The 22,928-nt window shown below is 43.3% G+C and overlaps 1 protein-coding gene across 2 annotated transcripts in view; it reads left to right on the top strand.

Annotated features, from left to right (window-relative positions):
• The window catches only part of MOSMO (modulator of smoothened), a 50,548-nt gene that overhangs the window by 21,582 nt on the left and 6,038 nt on the right, over window positions 1–22,928 (top strand). Inside the window, exons 2-3 of one of the 2 annotated variants that reach the window (XM_073362202.1) lie at window positions 11,764–11,976; window positions 19,335–22,163. In XM_073362202.1, the coding sequence (XP_073218303.1) occupies window positions 11,764–11,976; window positions 19,335–19,351 (230 nt within the window). In that variant the 3' untranslated portion in view covers window positions 19,352–22,163. Of the gene's footprint in view, window positions 1–11,763; window positions 11,977–19,334; window positions 22,164–22,928 lie in introns of those variants that run through there. The other variant, XM_073362201.1, reaches the window with a different exon arrangement.

Genomic DNA, 22,928 nt, shown 5'->3' with positions numbered 1-22,928 from the left:
TGCATGGAGCTTGATAATTCCGTGTCCAGAAACTCCCTTTCTGACTATGGCAGCAATGGATCTGTGATGTAAATTCCATGGATTTTTGGGAAAGGCAGGAGTGACACACAAATTGCAGCTTCCTGGCTATGGAGTTTTGTTCTTCTGCTTATGTGAAGCTCATGCCTTGAATATGGCTCCATGTGTGTACATTTATTAAAAGGCAAAGTACACCAAGATATACTTAGAGAACTAAATGCCTCATTTTACCCTTTTATAGCTGCAGCTGCACCACTTGAAACAGCATATCACGTGAAAATAAATCCTTATAAATAGCATTGGAAGTATCCCACTAAATAGCTGCCAAAGTCCTTGGACAACTTTGAAATATACTCTTTCAAAACAGCTTCTGCTTATTCTGTACTAAGGGGGTTACATTATAACTACTGTAGTCTAGTCTAAAATCTGAATTAGTCCTATTTATCCCCCACCACAAGTCCTCATCTGTGCCTCGACTGGCTGATGGAAGCCTCCATCAGAGGCTTGACTGCAGGTGGGAAGCAAGCAGACATGCTTAAGGCTAGTGTGGCTAAAGTAAGCCCTATGGTCATCCTTAATGTTTAATAGAGAGTATTAGTCCACACCATGCTCCATCTTGATCCTTGGGGTCTTCACATGCGTCAAGCAACATAGAGTGTTGGAACCTGTCATCTCTGCAGGCCACCACTATTAAAAAGAGAGTGAGCTGAAATCTGTAGCTGCTATAAAGTGGGTATGGGCCTTGCTCCTTTCCAGTTACCAGCTGTGTAGAGTTTAGACACACTTGACTTTCAACATTTGCAAGTCAAAGATTTTATTGTGAAATCTGGATATCAGGTGACTATCTAGACCTTTAACACATTTGAGGAGTTGACCCCGGAGCAAGCTGGAACAAAAGGTTTAATTTCTAAGATATATACAATTTTGATTGAAAAAGATCTTGATAAGAAAACAACCCAGATGAAAAGATGGGAAAGAGATTTGGACCAAAAAAATGGATCTGGATGAATGGGTCTCTAAATATAGGAAAGGGGCTGTGCATCTTAAGTTTGTGTGGGTGATAAAGTTTTATAAATAACTATATAGATTACATTGAACTCCAGTTGAGATCATCATCATTTTTGCTACTAGGAAGGTGCTCTTTTGGTGGGGTTGTAGGGAAAGGGGAACATTATTGCATATGTGGTGGCTGTGTTCAGGAATTAAACAGTTTTGAGAGGAAACTCTTACAGATTCATTTTATGATAAAATGCCCGCTTCCTAGAGATCTCCGATCTACTTACTTAATGCTCCGGTAAAGGAGCTGCATTTTAAACAGAAAGATAAATTAATTTTTCTTTTTGTTAGCAGCTAGCCCCTGTATTGCACATTATTGTATAAATAAGATCCCCTCCTATTGAATTTGGGTATAGTAAAATATGGACTGTTCTTGTAATGGAGGGCTTTCACTCTAAGCTCATATACAAAAAGAAGAGGAATCTAGAAATTTGGTTACCCTTTCCAGTGTATGAAGAGGAGGAAAGCTCTCCAGTCAGCAAGACAGAATTTTTAGCCAGGTTTTTAAATATTAACTTGATCCCGAACAAGTAATGTACAATGTAATATGCTAACATTTTATTGTAACTTTGCCTTCATAAAAAGTGCCTTCCCACCCTCCCCCTCCAATGAACAACCCTCCCCAGCTCTTTTCTTTTCCTCTGCTCAAAAAAAAAGTGTGTGTGGAAGAGGGGGGGGAAATCTTAGCTGATCTGTTCCACTATTTATATACAAAAAGCTATCCTGCGTGTGTGGCGTGTGAATGTTAGAAAACCACAATTCTTCCTTTTTATTTAAAGTGCCCAATTAGCCTGGCCTCATCTACTTAAATCATTCTTAAAACACACAAAACCTAAGTGTTTTATATTGATGGCATCTAAGTTCTGTGCCACAATCTACAGTAAGGCAAAAATTTACCTACCATCACCCTATTAAACAAAATCCATAGTAAACAGAATGGCTCTACACTGAGTCCTGTTGGTGAAGATGTGGGTTCTGTCAGACTGTGGAACCTGCTTCCCCTGTTCGTTTATGGAAAATGCTTTCCCCTCCCCGCCCCCCGCTCCCTTGGTGATCAAATCCAGGGACTAGGAAGCTAAGTATATGTAGAATGTAAATAGGTGACAGTTGGCTATTTTAACCTCCTCTGTAAGGGTAACAGTACTGTGTCTGATGTTAGCAGTGAGCATTTGTGCCAAGGAAGTGGTTGACTTTTGGGAGGTAGGAGTGTAACGGGACTGGAATAAAGGCTGTGGCTAGGGAAGATTGTGGTGGATAGAATCTGATGTCTTTAAATAGAGTAGTTTGTTGTTGTTGTTTTTTTTCAATAGAAACAGGAAAATGTAACAGGTTCAATAGCAATGGGTGATAGGTGAGGACTGATGATGGGGAGGTAGCGAGGTGAAGAGGTAAGAAAGATTTAAGAACAAAGGAAATATCTCATAAATAGACTTTTTTTAGCTTGCATTAATGTACTGCAGGACTTGCACATCACTTATGGGCCATGTGACCTTTTATTATACTTCTGACTTGGTATCCCCTCTCCACCTTCACCCTCTCTTGTGTCTGTTTCTTATTGGGTTGTAATCTCTTCAGGACAGGAACAGTCTTTCTGTGGCCATACGTTACATAGGTAATTTTGGATGCTGCTACAAGCAAATAATGAAGAACAGTAATAATCTGATGTTATGTGCATTCCTTATGCCACTGTGTCTTTCAGTCCTGGTATCATTGTGACACTTTTAATAATTCATAGATGTTAGGGAGGGAAATAGCTGCAACAATCTTCATTTCTTTCCATCACTGTACGGATTTCCTTCTTGGTAGCTCTGTTGGTTACCTAGGAAACAGGAGTAAGATGGCATTTGATTGGCTGTGTTGGAAGAGTTGAAGTTGGGTGTAGTTTTAAGCAGCAGACAGATATATCTACACAAATATGAAATGCTTGGTTTTTTTTTATGAGACTGGTAAAACTGCATTGAATTATTAGTCAAGCTGTGCTCTCAAACGTTTGCAAAGGAGTATTTTTGTAAGTGATTCAGGTGGATGTTTTGGCATAAATATGCTGTGTTTAAAAATGACAATATTTCTGTTGGGCTGGATGACTTGGGGGCAATGCAGGGGTAGGGAAAGGGTTATGAAACCTCTCATTTCTAGGTTACTGGTTTAAATTGAGCCCAAATCAGTAGAGACTGACTTGTTAACGCTAAAGGTTGTTTGACCTATGTGAAAGGAATTGGCAGTTTGAATCCAGTTCCTAATGGACCAGATATCTGTATCCTATACTACTTCCAGGACTGGCACTAGTTTACGCCCTTGCTGGCAGTCTCAGCAGAAAGCCTGGGGTTAGACATGGTGTGAAAACAGAGATTCTTTCCCATACCTTCAAGTGGTCCCTCTAGTTCAGGGTCTGTTAGTTACTCCTGGGGAAACTCTACCACTGCATGTGCATAATTAATGATCCAGGCATATTTTTATTTTTTTGCACAGAAAAAAGCTTTTGCTGAAAAGTTGCTCCAGTTCCACTTTTTGCCCACCAGAGGGTGCTGTGGCGATAGAACAGAGCAGCAGCTCCCTGCAGAAAATAACCTTCTGTAGTTCCACCTTTTGACTACCAGAGGGCGCTGTGGCAATAGAACACAGCAGCCACTCCCAGCCAGCTAGAGAAGAGAGAGAGCCTGCCTTCGCAGCACCTACCAGGCCAGGTCAGGAGATGGGCTTTAGGGAGACAGAGAGCCTGGGGTGCTGGGGGGGAGGTGGTCAGACAGAGGATTATAAGGACTAGTAGGAGGACAGACTGGGGCAGAGGCTGAATGGAGTGAGGGCACAGAGCCACGGAGGGAGGGAGGGGCCAGGGCCACATTGTGATACGGGAGGGGGTGAAGAGCTACATAGGGGTAGGCTGGGTAGGGTAGGCTGGGTAGGCTACATAGGGTAGCTGGGTGGGGGCACAGAGACACATGCGGATAGGAACACGTGCCTGACTGAATGGGAGAGGCTAGGGGTCCGCCAGGGTCTAGTGGGGGAAGCTCCCTCACGGTCTCCCCCAACCTCCCCAAAAATCCTGTTCCATTGTTTTCCTACCCATACCGAACAACCCTCCAAGTTCATACCCAGGCTCCTTCCCAGCAATTTACTTCCCTCTCTGTTACCCCTGACTCCCCCAAGATTTTGCATTGCTTCGGGGGGGAAGGGGGTGCATGAAATATGATTCTATATTGTAGTTTAAATGAATTATTACTCAGTTCTGTATTAATATGCCTAGTAAGGAATCTATTTGTCAAAAAACTTTTTCTGAATCTTTTTTGTTATATGTATTGTTACCAACATACTTGCTGACATATATTTTGAAATAAATGACCAAAAATAATTGAAACTGGCGTGATTATATTGTGTTATTTTGACAAATAAAATATGCAGAATTTTGCAGAATTTGAAAATATTGTGTGCAGAATTTTTAATTTTTTGATGCAGAATTCCCCCAGGAGTAGTTAGTGGGCACTGTGAGGATGGAGGGCCCTGTTCCTGTGCTCTATCCGTTCTGTGCCTAAAAAGAGTTAGTTTCCACAGCTGTTTAATCCAGCACCTTTGAACATTTACTGAATTTCCAGCTATTGTGCTATAATTCTTACTCTGAGTGACAAATTCCTTTTCATTCTATACATTAGATAGAACTTGATGACTCCCAAATAGTGAAGCAGTGGCCCTTTTCTAGCTACACGTGAAGTGTCCTGCAGATATTGGCATAAAACTACATCTGGTCCAATATTTTTGCCTTGTCTTTCCCCACATCTTGTCAGTGGGCTATGAAAAGCTAATTGAGATTTCATTTGCTGAGTTAGTGTGTCAGGCAGCTGCCAGGTATCAGTTTGCCTGTTTGTGTTAGGTAAACGGCTGAAATGATTGAACACAACATGTAGAAATATTTTTGTGTTGAATTCTTTGACAAATATTCACTGTTGTCCTTTGGCATGTGCGTATATATGTAAATCAGTTGCAATAGTGATTGCACGTGAGACAGAATTTACAAGACTCTAAGGCAGGGGTTCTCAAACTGGGGGTTGGGACCCCTCAGGGGCTCGTGAGGTTATTACATAGGGGGTCGTGAGCTGTCAGCCTCCACCCCAAACCCCACTTTGCCTCCAGCATTTATAATAGTGTTAAATATATAAAAATGTGTTTTTAATTTACCAGGGGGTCGCACTCAGAGGTTTGCTGTATGAAAGGGGTCACCAGTACAAAAGTTTGAGAACCACTGCTCTAAGGCTTTGGACAATTCACTATGGGCCCAGTCCTGCTCCTGTTGAGGTCTGCAATCAACAGGAGTGTTGCCACAATGGGAACAGGATCAGAAGTTTAACACCTCTTTGTTTTGGTTTATGTGTCTATTTCACAGTGGTGTCAAGGGTTAATGTTTGTAAAGAACTTTGAGGAAAAAGCCACTATAGAAATGCTCTGTATTTATTATCAAACCCTTAAGTATGAAGCTAGGAAGTCCAATACTCTTCCTCTAAGCAGTTCGTCGAGTGGCTCTGCATATTCCCACTTATGGAATATTGCGCTACTTGCGGTGCTTTGGGGTAGAATCTCCTTCTAGCAGCGTCAACTAGCGCACTCTTGTGCTCCCAGCCCCTCCCTTCAACATCACCGACATTCTGAAGACAAGCCTATATAAAGGGCAGAATGCCCTTGCCACCTCTGTTCCTTTCAGCCATATGCCTGGACAGACGTGAACCTCTCCGGTCTCTTTGGAGCCAGAGTTGCTTTTTTCTCAGTTAGCCAGGATGGATTTGATTTAAATAATGATTTAAATCACTAGTCAGGAAGACTCAATTTAATCATGGATTTCTACATAAGTGCATTCTTGTTCGTAGTTAGAACCTTACTTATCCTGTACTACTTCCAGGACTCAGAGATAAATATATGGTTCATTTTTAGAAGGTATACGCTATACATTTTTAAACAGTGATTTATTTCAAAAACATTTCAGATTAGTTTTATAGCTATATCAGAAAATGAATGATTGTTTGGTTATTTCATTTACCAGAGGTAATTGAAACATATTTATGAAGTCATTGGGAGGTGAACTATCTCCAGTTCAACAGGTTAATGATTAATATTTGGAGGATTTTCTTGCCATGCTGTATTGGGAGGAGAACATCGCCAGACAGACATTTAAATTGTTTTATTTAACTAAAACAACAATGTTATGTATTCTGGATTTTTTTGTTCAACAGCAAACATAATATTTTAACAAAACAAGCATATACGTTTTTGAATTTAGTTAAACGTTCAAGTTTTTTTAAATCAGGTTTGTTAAAATTGTTTTTAGAATTGTTTTTAACTAAAATAGTTAAATGAAATACTTTAAAAAAAAATTGACTGTCAGCCAGGTCAATATGAGCTAACTCTTCTGCAGCTAACTCAGTCATCTTCACCTTCATTTTCCTGTTTGTTCATAATCTGGAAAAGAAAAACAAGCTTTCCTGCTTTTTCAGGTCCCAAACAATTTCTCAGTTTGGAATGAATTAGTCCAAAGGAAGAAAATATTCTTTCTACACTGGCAGAAGAAGCTACTGCTGTAAAAAGTGAGATTATCACTTCAACAGTCTCTGAATCCAAGTGCTTAAGTGACTTCCTCCAGTTCACTGGTGTGACTTTCTTTAAATCATCAGCAAACATATTTCTTGAATGGTTCACCCTTAGCTCACAAACTTATCTGTGGTTGTTTCTGGATGATGGAGATTTTTTTTTCCTTTTGCTACAGGTGATATACTGTGGCTATGTGACATACATGATGTGACTGAAACATACCATTGGCAGATAACTCTGAAAGTATAGAAAATGATGGTAATCTAGAAGGTGGATAGTCTTCAGAATCCTGTATGTTGAGGATGGATTCTCCTAAGCAAAATAAATCAATGCAGTTATTTAATTTATTATTACCACACTGCTCATTTAGTATTACTCATTGCATTCACTGATACTCAGTTCTACTTTAAAGGTGAAATTGTGAAAAAAAACGGCCTATCACAACTGCATCTAAAATAGTTCCACAGAGTAACAACTATATTTTTTGCTCAAATGTGAGAATTCAAGAATAGTCCAGAAGGAAGACAGCTGGTCCTTAAGAAAGTAGTATGAAATAAAAAAAAAGTTTACCAACCTGAAGATCCTGCATGTTCAGACATGTTCCTTTCATCATCTTCAATGCAGCTTCCTCCTGAGAAGGAACACTTCTCATGATGTTGCTTCATTCGGGCAACCAGGTCTTGCATTTCTTTGTTGCACTGTTTGCATTTTGCATGCATGCCTGTCTTACCCACAGGTGGAGGAACTTCATTAAAATATTCCTAAACTGGGTCTCTCTTACAGATTGCTGCCATTTATAGGTTTTCCCTTCTAGTGAGAGAATAGTATGGTAGATCTCAAATCAGTGAAGGCTACACTCAGAAAGACCTCTAGACTTCTGGAATATGTTGCTCAAACAGTTCCACTTTTGTTTCTACTGCCTGTCCCTCCCTTCTCACATTTATCTCCAGGCTTCTTCTCCTTGTCCAGATCTATTCCGCCTCCAACAATCTTCTATTCATTGAACTTTTTGAAACGTTGCACTTTCAGAGAGAGGTGAGGGATTGACTCTGTGAACACAAATTTGCAGAGGGACAATAGGGTTGAAGCCTGTTATTTCTTACCTCTCTATACTTATTTTAAAACATTTTTGCTGTTAAGAAGCATGTTATCTCTGGAGACACAAATCCACACAGTCTGAGAACTGCAAAATTAAGCATCTCTGATGGTATCTTCTAGACTGAGCACTGAGTCCCATTGGGTAGATAAAGATTAATCCAAATAATCTATACAGAAACCCCTGGAACACCATAAGATTGGGTCCCTAATCCATGAACTATTGGAACTCATTCACAAAACTTTTCTTAAACATTACATGAATATATATTGTCTCCTACTATAGAATTAGAATTTATAATCCCTATTCCATGATGAGAGATCTTTGAGCTATAATGTATCTTTAGCCAGGTTTTTTCCTCAAAAAAGCATTTTATCAAAAAAATCAGATTTTTTTTTTTAAATAATTGATTTTTATCCATCCTGGCGTTAGCAGTTAATTTAGTCAGTCCGTGATTCTCTTTCAGTTCTGTGTTATGGCAGAACTGAAAAAGCAGAAGCGCCTGGGGTTAAAATATGCACTTCCTGACCAGATGTCTTCCTGGCATACTACAGCCACATACAGTGCCTCAAGTGCCTGGAGAAGGACATTCACCTTCTGGGTGTTTGATCTTCTGCATTCACTCCCAGAACCCACATGGATAAAGAGACTTTCCTGCCACAGCCAGCGTTAGACTCCCTGGGGCCCAGGGCAAAAACTAAGGAGTGGGCCCTACCCTGCTGAAGCCAAAGCCCGAGCCCCACTACCCAGGGCTGAAGCCTGAGCTGCCTGGCATTGCCATGCCCCTCCCCAACATTCCATGTTTGCACCCTCTGTGGGGGGCACCCCACAGTTTGAAAACCTCTGCTTTAGTGTGATTTGTTTCCACTTTTAGAGATTAAATTACTGTAATACTCATATTGAGTAGCATAATGTCATCGGTGCATCCGATGAAGTGAGCTGTAGCTCACGAAAGCTTATGCTCAAATAAATTGGTTAGTCTCTAAGGTGCCACAAGTACTCCTTTTCTTTTTGCGAATACAGACTAACACGGCTGCTACTCTGAAACCAATGTTAAATGAAATACTTAAAAAATTGACTGTCAGCCAGGTCAATATGAGCTAACTCAGTCATCTTCACCTTCATTTTCCTGTTTGTTCATAATCTGGAAAAGAAAAACAAGCTTTCCTGCTTTTTCAGGCCCCAAACGACCTGAACAGATTCCAGAATTGGTTTAACAGAGTTGATTCAGAACTTGTTTATTCCTAATTCTGCTTGTTTTAAAAATGTTGACTCTGCTGGGCATGAGTGCTGGGAGCATGAGCAGGCTCTCTGTGTGCACTCACAAAAGGAGCTTGTGCCTATTTCTGGCCCTGGCATCCTGGAGGGTAGGTGTAAACACCAGCCATTGTTCCGGTCAGTGAGTTGTGTTTTTCGGTTTGCATATTTTCTTTTTTGGAAAAGCATTGAGAATAGACTACAGAAATCTTTTCAAGTCCTGAGTGGCTCACAGAACTCCAGTTTCCCAGTTCCATTGTATGTACTTGTCCAACCTCCTTCCCTCTCCATTTTTAAAGTGTCCTTTTAAGTATAGCAACACTAGTTTACAGTGTCTAATATTTGTGCGTGTGTGTTGGGAGGGGAATGTTGATTTTTTTAACTAATGTAAGATAATACCATGCACTACTGAGTTTACCTTTGATTTGGCTGTAGGAAATCTTCACGTGTGAAAAGGATTTGGGAGTAGGGGTGGAACTGATTGTTCCACAAAATGCAGGATTCAAGATTTTAGAGACACTGGCAGACAGTCTCTTTGAATCTCATTTTATGTCTGGGCTCAAATTTTCTAATAAATTAAGCTTTGCGGTTAGTATTGGACTGTAACACGTTGTGGGTCATGAAAGGAGTGGCACTGCAACAATTTTTATAGTGGGGGTGCTGAAAGCCACTGGACAAAACTGTAAATGCTGAAAAAGATGGAAACCTGGCCGCACCCCCAAAACCTCCAATTCCAGCAACCGTGCTTGAAAGCAGTACATTTAAACTTAAAATCAAAATTCTCTAATCTTGTGCCACTTGCAATGCAGAGTTTTGTATTATTGTCTTTCCTATATTCTGTGTGTTAAATGACTCTTCCATTACCAAACTGAAGGTAAACTATAATTTTAATGACCTCGGTTTCTTTTTCTGCACTTTGTGGCAGATTAGAATATTTGTAATAATTAGACCAGGGGTCGGCAACCTATGGCACACGTATTAAAGATGGCACGTGAGCCGATTTTTTAATGGCACGCTGCTGCCCGCCGGGTCCCAGCTGCCGGCCCCGCTCAGCCCGCTGCCGAACCCAGGCTGGCAGTGGGCTGAGCGGGGCCGACAGCCGGGACCCTGGCAGGCAACAGCTTGCCACTTAAAAATCCTGCCTGCCCCGGCCTGCTCTTCTCTGCGCCCCCTTCCCCCACCTCTTCCCCCAGCGTGCTGGGTTCCTGCCCCTCCTCCTCTCCCTTGCTGCTGCCGATCAGCTGATGGCCCTTGCGAGGGAGGGGGAGAAGCGGAGCCACACAGCGCTCACCGCTCCAGGGAAGAGGCGGAGAAGAGGTTGGGACAGGGACTTGGGGAAAGGGGGTGGAATCAGGGCATATCCCCTCCAGCCCCCTGCCGTGAGCCGCTTTGGGCAGGGGGCTGGGAGCACCCCCATGACCCTAGCTCACACTCCCAGCCCTCTGCCCTGACCCCTGCACTGCCCCACAACCCCAGCCCTGACTCCAGCCCCCCCACGCCCTAACACTTGCACCCCCCACATTCCCACCCCCATCCTGAGCACCAAACGGGAGCTCTTGCACACACACGTGCGCGCACACACACACACGTGCACCAAAGGGGAGCTGCCCAGATAAGCACTCCACACCCAAATCTCCTGCCCCAACCCTGAGCCCCCTCCCTCATTCAAGCTCCTGGCCAGACCCTACACCCCAACCCCCAGCCTGCTCCTTCACCCCTGTGCTCAGTGCACTCCCACTCAGGGAGAGGGGGGAAAAAAAAGCTAGAACCAGGGAGAAGGTAGGTACCCACTCTGTGGGCAGGGCTAGTCTGGGGTCCCAGCCACCGGTCCCACTCAATTCACTGCCGGTCTGGGTGAACGGAACCCCAGACTGGCAGCGGGCTGCCAGCGTAAAAATTAGTATTTTAATTTAATTTTAAATAAAGCTTCTTAAACATTTTGAAAGCCTTGTTTACTTTACATACGACAATAGTTTAGTTATATAATATACAGACTTAGAGCGAGACCTCCTAAAAAACATTAATGTATTACTGGCATGCGAAACCTTAAATTGAAGTGAATAAATAAAGACTGGGCACACCACTTTTGAAAGGTTGCCGACCCCTGAATTAGACCCATTCTCTTGCATCCTGTGTACTGAATGGATTGACGTGACCTTTAAAACTGGTAATATAGAAACCCTAGCATGTATTTAATAACTTGCCTGTTTAACTATCAAAAGAACCGACCTACCCCTCTTGGATGAAAGAATTCTGAAAGGGATGTTCTCAAGTGCATCCTTCAAAAGGCACATTCCAGCTATGATCTAGACACACACATGCGTAGTGCCTTACAGCAGTAAATTTGTATTTACAGGTGTGAAGAAACACTTTACTTGTGTTACCTTTCTGAATGCGGTACTGAGCAAAATGCGTGCAGCGCTAGACCAGCTGACTCATAGGGGGTTCCTGAGGGAGGAGTCTCATTTTCCCCCACTCCATGCTTGGCAGGAGGAAATTAGAGGAATGCCAGAGGAATCTCCCCTGATGCTAGAAATCTGGGAAGGGATAGAGCAATGACCTAAATGACCCTCCTTCTCCCCAGTCACCACTCTAGCTGACGTTAAATGACATTGACAGACTCCATAGGAGAGCCGCATCCACCCTCTTCGGCCAGACTGAGTCTTGGTATGACACTGAGCCCTTCCATGGGGAAGATGAGGACATCTCAGAATATTACTTTGGAAAAGTAAATCCTGCTAAGACTTATCTCTCTGTATTTTCAGGTGCACTCACAGTTGGCCTTGTGCGACAGTGTCAAACCATCCATGGACGTGACAGGACCTGTATTCCTCCACGGCTGCCTCCTGAGTGGGTCACCACATTATTTTTCATCATTATGGGAATCATTTCACTGACTGTCACTTGTGGTTTGCTAGTGGCTTCCCACTGGCGAAGAGAAGCTACTAAATATGCCCGCTGGATAGCATTCACTGGAAGTAAGTGACTTCAGCTACGAAGTAAGCCTATCTGAAGGATTAAACTGGTAGAATTTTTTTTTTTTTTAAACAAATCTGGGTGGGGTTTGTTGCCTGAGACCAGTGATAAAACTCTGCCCTGATCAGACAGAATGCTTTTCCTTTTAAATTCCTGCTTTATGGAAATAATCCTCTTCTTTAAAATCAAGGGTTTGGTATCCAGAAGTGGCTGAGAACCAAGGGAAGATCTTTGGGATCCTGGCTTTATAGTCACAGTGCTGATCACCTGCTGCAGCCCCAGGGTAGAGGAAGAAAGAAGTACACCTCTGGACCATGGTAGCCTCCAGCCCCTCTCCCCTCTGGGAACGTCACAAAGTGGCCCAAGGAAATGGGAGTGCAGGAGTGGGGATGGTTAGGCTGTTCCTGAGTCATGTGAACTCTTAATTTGGCCGGTGTGGCTGGTACTCACTGATGGCTGGAATAATGAAATGGTTGAAGCCTTTTTTACCCCCACATGGAGGAGGATGTTGGTGGACCTTGGTCTCATTATTGCCCTGAAATCAGTCCTGTTGAAGTATCCTCCTGTGAACATTTGATGCAGGGTTGATGCTAGCTCTATTTTGTTACAATTCTCATGAAAGTTTTCTTATTTGTAATGAGGTCCACAGATCCATGACATTGGTTACATGTACCCTTGAGGGTACGCAAAGGTCTTCCAGGGGGCATGTCAACTCATCTAAATATTTTCCTAGTTTTACAACAGGCTACGTGAAAAGCACTAACAAAGTCAGTACAAACTAAAATTTCATACAGACAGTGACTTGTTTATACTGCTCTAAATACTATACTAGAGTTTCTCGACCTGGGGGTGGCAAGTGCAAGGCCAGCATTAGACGTGGCAAGCAGGGCCCCCACAAAGCTAAGATACATGCTGGAGCCAAATCCCCACCACCCAGGGCTGAAGTCAGACTCCTGAATGGGGTACAGTAGTCTGGGAAGGTTGAGAACCACTGCTCTAAGCAGCCTTGGAGGCAGACCAAACCTGTTAATCAGAGGCAGTGGAGGTGTGGCTTTGCCTCTGAGAAACTGCCAGTTTCCATTTGCGTCTCCAGCGGCAGGCAGGCAGGCCAGCTCGTCCCTGCTGCAGAGGAAATTCAGGGGAGGGAAAAAGGTTGGGGGGGAAATGGCTTAAACTCTCCAAGCTGTCAGGATCCGCTTTTATTGACAGAGAGGATTCCCTTTCTTCTCAGTCACTGGAGGACTCTGTATTCCCTGCGTACCCACATGTAGTGCAGCACGGTGGAGAAGGCCAAGAGGGAAAACCTGACATTGTGTCTCCTTGCACCTGCCCTCTGATTAGGTGCCTCCATGGAGATAATTGCCTGTTCTGTGAAGATCCAAGCTTCTTAAGTGCTCAGGAAGGGGCAGAGTTTCCTTCAGTCTCCCTCTCTGAGCAGAAGAGCTTCCTGGAAGCAATGGTAGTAGCTCATCTGCAAAAATCCCTTAACCTGGTACGTGACAGGGGACAGCATTTGCCCTGGCATCAGCAAATGGCAACTCCTCCTCTACCCCCCAACTTGGGGTGAGTGTAGTGTGAAGCACAGTATCTGAGGGCCAGGGAAGCTTCCCACCCAACCATTGGAGCCCATATTCACAGCTATGTCTGACCATGGAGCAGCTTTGGAACCCCATCCAACACAAAATTACTCTCTTGGGGCTACTCAAAAGAGGTAACCACAAGGTTCACTCCCATGCAAACCATCAGTCTAAAATGTCTCTCTCCTTCTGATGAGGATTAAGGTAGGCATAAGAAAGATGTTCAGACCCCTTTAGTCACCCCAACATAAAACACACAACCTCCACCCCTTCATTTTCTAAGAGTCTGATTTAGGGGATTCCTCTAGGAGGCACTCCTAAGAGGCATAAAGTGAAATCAGTTTCCCTCAAACTGCATAAATCTGCAGAATGCATCAGGACAGATAATCCTCAGTGTCTGGTTCCTCTGCTCACTTTCATAGAGTGCAGCAAGGCAGAAATCCTAGGCACTTAGTTCCCTGGATCACCCAGCACAGGGGATAGTCAGTGTTGGGTTCCCCTCTTCATCCTCACAGAGTGCAGCATGGCAAGTCAGTGCACACTGTGGACATGTGCGGTTTCCTGTAGCCATGCATACACACAACCCCACAAAGGGAATTCTCCCTGCTTATAGGAGGAAGGCCAGTACTCCAAATCATAGCTAAAGACTCAAATAATAATTATTAAAATAAAAAACACCAGAGAATAGACTGATTAAAAAGTGTACAGAGGATGGTGATCTACAATTATGATGTTTGCTGATGCCTCAGACAAGCTATAGCTATATATCCCTCCTTATGCATCCTTTGAGTGTGAGACAGTGCGGTAAGGATTTTCCTAACACACCTAAAGACTGGGAAAGTATTTGGCTGTCCTCCTCAGCTCCCGTTGTGAGTTTCCATATCTTTCAGAAAGTTCCTTGGTGTACACCAGTCAAAAGTCCTCCTGTTATCACTATCAAAGTGAATTGTGCCTTTTTTTCTGATGGTCAAGGACTAGATGTTTCTAACTGGGGAAAAATTTTTACCTGAAAGAGTGGCCTCCTCACTATACAGACCCTTCATAGGCAGCCAAATCCACACAGGCATAATCTCAGCCCCATCCTTTGGACATAAAAACTATCTGGGGGTCTCAGGCCAACAATAAATAAAGAAAAGAACTGTCATCCGGGTGGACAGTGTTGCAAGTGTGCTGTCTCGGTCTTTAAAAATAAAAAAAAATTAAAAAACCCCACCCACCACATGTCCTAAGGGTTCTGCCTAAGAAAGCGGAGGAGTCAGGGTGTGCAGAGAGCCATATAAATCTGCTACATCCCATCTGCTACAATGGGAATAATTTAATCTGTTCATCCTCTTCAGAGGAATCAAGACCTTACTCCATATTGTACCTTTATTTAAAAAGAAAAAAAAAAAAGCTATAGAGCATTTCTCATCAAGTATCTCAACAGATCCATTAAAAAAAAAAAATCCGAGATAGAGACCGTAACATCCACGTTAGCCGCCATCAATGGGGGTCTCCGTGACATCTGTAGATATGAAGAATGCCTATATCCAGTTTGACAGTCTCACAGATTCTTCCTTAGCTTTATCCTCAGAGCACCACATTACCAATACTTGCAATGCTGTTGCTAAACCATTGCTGTATTTACAAAAAAGTGCTGGTGGTGTTAATATCTGCTCTCTGACAGGAAAGGATCTAAGTCTACCCATTCCTGGGTGACTCCTTTATTGATTATACCACCAAAGCAATAAGGATACTTCAGAACCAAGGTTTTGTGAAAGAATCAATTAGGTCTCAGTGTATTTCCAGTCTCTGAGTGGGAACAGTCACTGCCCTCTACAAAGTTGTTTATTGCAGCAAAGACACAAGAAGCAGAGAACTCTTATCAAAATAGTCAACCTCTCAAGGGAAGTACCAGTTCATACTCTTTTGGGATCAGTGATCTCCTCTGTGGTTATTCTTGGATGTCCAGTGCTCACATGAGGTTGCTACAGAGCTTTCTCTTATCCCTCAGCTGTCTCTTATCTGCACCTCAGTGAAGGTGTCTCATCCAAGGAGGATTCTCATCGGTTCAAGGACTGCCCAAGGGGTCTAGTCCAAACACAAGAGAAAGCACAGCATAAAGTGGTGAGAGCTCAGGGCAATCCGGTATGGTTTCAAAGCTCTTCTCCCACATCCAAATTTACCTAATGCACTGACCATGACAGACAACACCTCAGCCATATCATACATCAGACAAAAGGAAAAAGGACTATAGTCCTTCAAAGAGAAGCTCACCTCCTGATGAGGTGGGCAAAGGAGAATCTGCAATCAACTTATCTTCACATCCAAGGCAAAACTGAATTTTATGGTTGACTGGCTCAGCTGGCAAAACTTCAGTCCTCCAGAATGGGACCTACACTCAGTTGTTTCATCTCCTGGTAAAGATATTTAGTATCTCAGCTGTAGGTCTGTTTGCTTCCCACCTGAATCACAAGGTTTCAGTGTTGTGCTCTTGCCAGTGGCATCACAGACCCAAGGCAAGAGATGCCTTGTTGCAAAGAATAGCCAAAAGGGATTCTTTTATGCCTTACCTGCCTTTTTTCTCTTCACACCAGAATGCTACAGAAGATTAGGAGAGAAGCAGCACTGATAATTCTGGTATCCCCATTCCGATCAAAGAGGCTTTGGTTCTACAATCTCCTTGATATGGTACAAAGACCTGTCACCTGATTTCCATTCAGAAGGGATATGCTATTACAAGGGCCAATCAGAATTCAGACAGTCTGAGACCAGCTGCCTGGTTCTTGAACCAGAGCCTCTTAAGCCAAAGAGGTCATTCAGAGATCTAATACTCACAATTTTCATTTCCAGAAATAAATCTACTAACTCAGCCTATCCAAGGGCCTGGTTGAGTTTTAATTATTGGAGCTAGCACCAGGGTTTCACCCCCACATCTGCATTGGGACTACAGATCCTCTAATTTTTTCAAATGGATTCGGGTTAGGCCTGACAGTTCAGACTCTCAAAAGGTCAAGTTGCTGTCTGTCTAGCATCTTTAGTGAAATGGACAGGTAGTGAATTTAATCTTACATAGATACCCTGCATTTTTCTGAGGAGAGCAGCATCTCTTCTACATCTTTCTTGTGTGTATAAAGGTTTATTATTTTTGGCTCTTAGCTGGTTCTCAGTGCCATTAGAAGCCCTACATTTGAACAATTCATGAAGGGATCTCATTGCTTTCTAACCATTAAAATGGCCTTTTTGGATGACAGTCATTTTTCTGGTTTCAGAGGGGTAACCATGTTAGTCTGTATCAGCCCACCCCCCCAAAAAAAAGCAGCTTTTGTGGGCTAAAACCCACTTCATCAGATGATGAAGTGGATTATAGCCCATGAAAGCTTATGCCTAAATAAAGTCATGTTTATGTGCAGGGTGTCCGAGTAAGCTCTTTTTCTGGAACTTCAGTACTGCGTGTCATAAGGCAAAAGGGGTATGCAAACAGATTTTGACTTCAGACTAAAGATTAACTCCAGATTCCATAGAACACAGGGAATTGTTTTTCCATCCTTCTGTCCACATCCATCACGCTCCAGAGAGAAATTGTGGCATACTTTGGATGACTGCAGAGCTCTCAAAGTATATATTTACCACACAAATCAGGTCAGAAAGACAAATGCTTTGTTTGTGCTTTATTATCCAGTGTCAACGGGAAAGAGCCTCAAAAATCATCCATTTTCAGGTGGCTGAGATATTGTATCTCAGAAGCATGCAAGTCAAAAAGCCTAACTTCATCTTCAAATATCAGAGCTCACTCCCTCAATGCTGTAGCAGCTTCATGGGCAAATAGATCATATGCCTCAGACAAGAAAATCTGTAAAGCAGTCACCTGGGTCATCTGGTCACAACACCTTTGGATGCTATACACTGGACATCCAGTTGTCATCTGATGCTGCCTTCCGTAAGTGGGTGCTCCGGGCTGTAGTAGTCCAGTTTTTATTAGGAAAATGTTACCTGTACTTAACTGTATATAGTGCCCCCGTGCCACCAAGTGGACAACTGCTATAAAAATCCTAATGTCAGATCTGTGGACCTCATTATGAATAAGAATAGAAAAATATATCTGCCTTCCCAAGAAAGGAAATTTTCAGGTGTCATGAGGTTCACAGATCCAACCCACCCTGAATGGACTGTTAATTGGGAAAAGACATTGAGTTATTAATGTGGTGTTCAGTTGATTATTCATTGAATTGCTTGCTCTGGATGAGGATTGTTCTGTTTTGTCTTACTGCTTAAGTTCCCTTAGAGTGCTTAGTTTTTCCTAAGCTTTGGAAGTGTAGACTGGTGGTTTCTCAGGGGTGGAGCTACACCTCAGATATATTTGGTCTGCCTCCAAAGCTGTATAGAGTCCCAGTGTTATGGATCTATGGCCCTCATTACTCCAAGAAAGGAAATTTCCAGATAAGACATGGATAAAAACATTTTAAATAGATTTTATTAAGAAACAGCACAACTACATCTTAGCAGAAGGCATGCCCACTGCAGAGCACCTACTCTGGCTCATAGTGCAAAGGCTTTTTCTTTCCTGATGACCCATAGCAGCTCCCTTAGCAGGAGAGTCAGCAAAGAAGTGCTAAGGTTTTCCTTCCTTCTCTCTCCTGTAGCGTTGACCTGCTCTTTAGCACCCACACATGGCCAGCTCTGCTCATAGTAGCCCATACTGAACCTCCCTCTTGAAACCTCTTGTTTTTGTGCAGAGAAGCACATCACAGGGAGACATTTGTGCCTATAAGGAGGGGCACTTGTCTCTCCACTTCTGACAGGGCGGGGACCCATGCCTTGTCACTGTTTCTCAAGTGAGGCGCAGCTCCCAGCTGGTGAGTCCACCTGGTGATTAATCCAAGTAGCAGTTAGTCCCTCTGCCCAATCCCTCAATCAGGATAGTGAGCAGTTAACAGGCCTGGCCAACAATCAGCCCAGGCCTTAGTCTTTCCACCCCAGTCCCTCAAGCAGGGCAATTCATAGTTTATGGCTGAGTCTGTGCGATACAGCCCAGTTCAGGGTGGGGAATTAGCTCTCAACTAGGAGCGACAGTAAATGCGCCTGGCGCCTTAGCTCTAGTGGGCACCAGACCAATTCAGGCCTCCTGGCCTGTGAGTGGGGAAGTAGCCACCCTTCACAGGTGGGGTGCTCCGGGTAGGGAGACACAGGCCCTCCCACTCCACTGCATCCCAGCCCAGGGCCCCATTAGTGGCAAGGTAGTTTGCCACTAGGTCAGCGGGGATCCGCCCACAACACGCTGGCCAGTTCACAATAATTCCACAGCCAAACCCTATTCGGCATCCTTAGGCTCCTTCCTACCCTCCCCAGTTTGGGGCACCTGGGTTCCGGGGGTGTCCTCGGTCTCTCTGGGGTAAACAGCCAATGGCAGCCCCAGCAGTTCATTGGCGTTGCTGGTCTCCAGCAATTCAGGTAATTCTTCTGGTCAGGTAGCCGTCTCCTTCAGCTCCAAGACCCGGAAGCAAGGAAGAGGTGTCCTGCTCCTCTGGCAGCCCTTTCCCTACTGAGCTAGGAGGCTGGCCTTTATAGTCCAGCTTCCTGTCCCGCCTTCTGCTTCCGGTGGGGCGGCTGCAGGTGGCCTGGTTCTGCCCACCAGGGGCAAGCTCAGGTCTTTCCCCTTCTGACAGGGCGGGAGGCCGCGTCTCCTCACTACAGTGCCAAGGGAGCAGACAGATAAAGGAAACCAGTTATAACCAGTAAACGGAATACAATTTTTCAAACCCCACAAAAATGTTCAAACTACCTTTTTTTGGTTTTTGTTACAGGATTAACTTGGCTATGAAATTAAGTCCTGGTGTTTTGATGGCAGCTCTACTAGGCCTGAAAAAAAACCTAGAATTTGAGGTGGGTGGGGGTGCGGAAATAAGACTGAGAGATTTTAAATAAGCCTGAATTCTGAAAAGCGACTGAAGGGAGTATGAAAATTACTTAGAAAATTCAAGTGTGTGCTCCTCACTGAAGTAGACAGATTTGGCAGGTACTTAATGTTAATAGATGTAAACCTGCTGTGTGTAAAAACTCAACTTTAACGGGTGGTACTCCACAAAGGAACCTCCATAATTAAAGCCATCACCCCGACTTCTTTAGTATATCACATATTAAATTTGAAGTGGCTCTTGCATACTATGGGACTAATTATTTTAAAGTCAACTCCATTGTGATTGACTCTTCCATTTCCAACAATGAACAGTGTTAAATATCAGAAATCATTACTTTTGTAGTATTGCTATTTACTCTAGCCGACTTTTCACTAGCTTCTTCCTTTGTCTAGCTGATTGGTCTCTTTTGTCTAATATAGATTGTAAACTCTTCAGGGTAGGGATCATGTCTCTCTAATCTCAAAACACCACCTCAAACATTACAAAAGTGTTTATGATGAGCTGGGTTCCGAACTCTAAGGCAAAGGGTTATCTTTTGGCAAATCAGTTTCATTTATTTGAAGTTCTTTTTTAACTTCTGTGGCTTGTATTATTGATTCTAAATATTTTAATTTTTAAAATATCTCTACCTTCTAAGTAGTCATTGTTTCAGCTGAAATGTGTGTTGTCCTGAAAGCTGTTTTATCTTTAGATTCCTCTTACCATAAAGCTTGCAATTTGCCAGTGTTTTTTAAAAAGAGTGACATAAGAAGAGAAATTTCAAAGATATATTCTCCATTCACTCTGACTTTCTGCTGTGAGCTGTTTTTTAAAGTGGAAAGAATATTGATTAAAGATTTATTTTATTTCTAACCAAACTTATTTGTCATCCTATTAAGATACCATTGGAATTCTTGCGTTGTAGTAACACAACTTCTTGAGATTAAGACCAGGAGTTGGGGGATGAAGGGAAGAGACGGGATTGGGACAGGAACAGGTTTGAGAGGACAGGGCAAAAGGGGTCAAGTTTGGGGGTGGAGGTATGCAGAAGAGTGTGTGCCCACTACAGCGCACTTGAACACCTTCTAATTTCCTCAACAAATGAGGTAGGGTTCTACAGACAAGTCTCCTTCACTTCACAAAGCTGATTGATTCCCAAAGTGGCTCCATCCAGTGCGCTGAATGAGACAGGGGTCCTGTGAAAAAAATAGCATATGATACAGTTTTTAATTACCTGATCATAATGCATATGCACAAGGGTCCTGAATTAAGGTGATTCTCTGAGTAGCATCCCTATGGGTGCTCCTCTTCAGGATGTCCGCATGCCCGTGTACTTGAGTGGAGATTTTCGTCAGCAGTGTCCATGTGCTCTAGATATGTTCTGATATGAGGGTATATGTGGGGAGGGAAAAGCAGAGCTGCCACCAGTTCCTACTCAATTGCCTGTGGCTTGAGATGGAATACCAGAGTGTCCTGTATTCCCTGTAAGCTGTGCGCTTGCATGGCCACCCAGGAGAAATTCAAATGCTGCCCAGCTGATTAGCAGAGCACACACAGCCAGCAGCATGTGTTCAGGTGCCCCTCCCCACATGTCATGCGGGACCCTCCAACTGGCTGTGGGGAGAGGGGCGTGCTGATGTCAGGGTGTCCCCCTTCCCCCACCCCTGTACCCCATCTCCACAGAGCGGGGGGACAGCCTGGCTCAGGACTTGGAGCTGCTGCGGTGAACAGTGAGTGAATGAGTGCCTACAGTGCACTGTTTCTGAGATTTCCCCAGCAGCCAGCGCGCACGTGCGTGTGTACACACACACACACACACACACACACACACACACACAGTCTCTTTCACACACATCTTCCAACACATAATAGTATTATTGTTGTTGTTATTTCTTGGTACTTCCTGCAATGCGCACATGTTCTCTGTAATTTTATTCTTTCAAAGTGTGTTACTTTAGCGTTTTGACTGGTCTATGCATTTCATAATTTTTATTTCTCTTACACTTAAATGTAATTCTTTGAGTAGCAAGTTCTAAAATGCCTAACCTGTACTGGCTGGAGTAATTATCCCTATGGTAACTTTAAAAATATATATATTATATGCAGGTTTTTTGTTTCTACTGGTGGCACACATCCGCACATACCTTGGTGCATATAACAAAATGTATTCCGCACATGGCGGAAAAAATTTGAAGGAACATTGATAGTGTCCATTAGCTAGCCATGGAGCTTACTACCTATCTTATATTTTCTTTTAGTAATTACTATTATTTATTTTTCTATTATTTAGGTCAGCTTGTGCTCCAGGGAGAGGGTGTTCCCCCTTCCTTCCTTTCGTTTGCGTGATCTAGGCCTTTGTTTTTTCTCAAGCTTCGACCACAGCATCAAGTAACAGGTTATATCCTGGGTCCTTGGCGCCAGACCCTGCCATAGGTCTTTTTCCTGCAGCAATGGACACTCAAATTGTCTCTGCTTCTTAGGAGAGACTCATATCCCCTCCAAATGTAAGATCAGCTCAGGATTTAAAAGTAGGTATAAGAAATTGAGGGAGAACAGGCTAAAACTCCTGTTGATGGAGCATCCCCTGAGACCCACAGAATCCAAATCATAATCAGGTTAATTTGCTCAGAAAGCCCCACTGGCTGTCACTACTGCTGCAGTTAGCCAAGACTGTGGGAGACCTCTCAGAACTGCCTATACCATAAAAAAAGAAGAGCTTCTGTTCCCCAGAAAATAAGAGGAGAAAGTCACCCATAACTTCTCATTTCTGGCTCCACCCCAGAGCCTGCACCCCCAACCAGAGCCCACACCCCCTCCAATATACCAACCCCGAATTTTGTGAGCATTCATGGCCCACCATACAATTTCCATACCCAGATGTGGCCCCCGGGACAAAAAGTTTGCCCACCCCTGCTCTATTGACTTTTGAATATTAATTACTAAGTTAAATATTGTCCTCTTTTAGTTTGAGAGACAGATTCTAGTGCAGGCAAGTGCTTTGTAAGCTGCTTCACATGTCTAGTGCAGTGGTTCTCAACCTTTTTTCATTTGCGGACCCCTAAAAATTTTTGAATGGAGGTGCGTACCTCTTTGGAAATTTTCGTATGGAAGGGCAGACCCCTTTGGAAATCTATTGTCTGTATATATAATGGAATTCTGTTGAGTCAGTTTTCAGTCCAAGTCTTTCACAGATCACTTAGACATAATCCGCAGACCCCCGGGGTCCACAGACTACAGGGTGAGAACCATTGTGATAGTGCATGTCAGTCCTGACATGAAATGCAGCTGCTCTTGTAGTCTTGGTCTAAGTATGCTAAATTAGCCTATTGTGTTATACACAAATACTTGAGCAACAGTTTGAAGTCATTGCACATATGACCTAAACTAGAATTTAAAGGCTATTCTATAAAAACACACCAACAAATCTTTTCTCCAGCGATGAGCCATGAACTTTAGCATTCATAGTTTTATGAAGAGACATTTGAGGTCTAAAGAGATGCA

This window comes from Lepidochelys kempii, chromosome 10 (assembly GCF_965140265.1).
Source record: "Lepidochelys kempii isolate rLepKem1 chromosome 10, rLepKem1.hap2, whole genome shotgun sequence".
NCBI lineage: Eukaryota > Metazoa > Chordata > Testudines > Cheloniidae > Lepidochelys > Lepidochelys kempii.
This window is presented reverse-complemented; position numbering and strand designations above follow the sequence as displayed.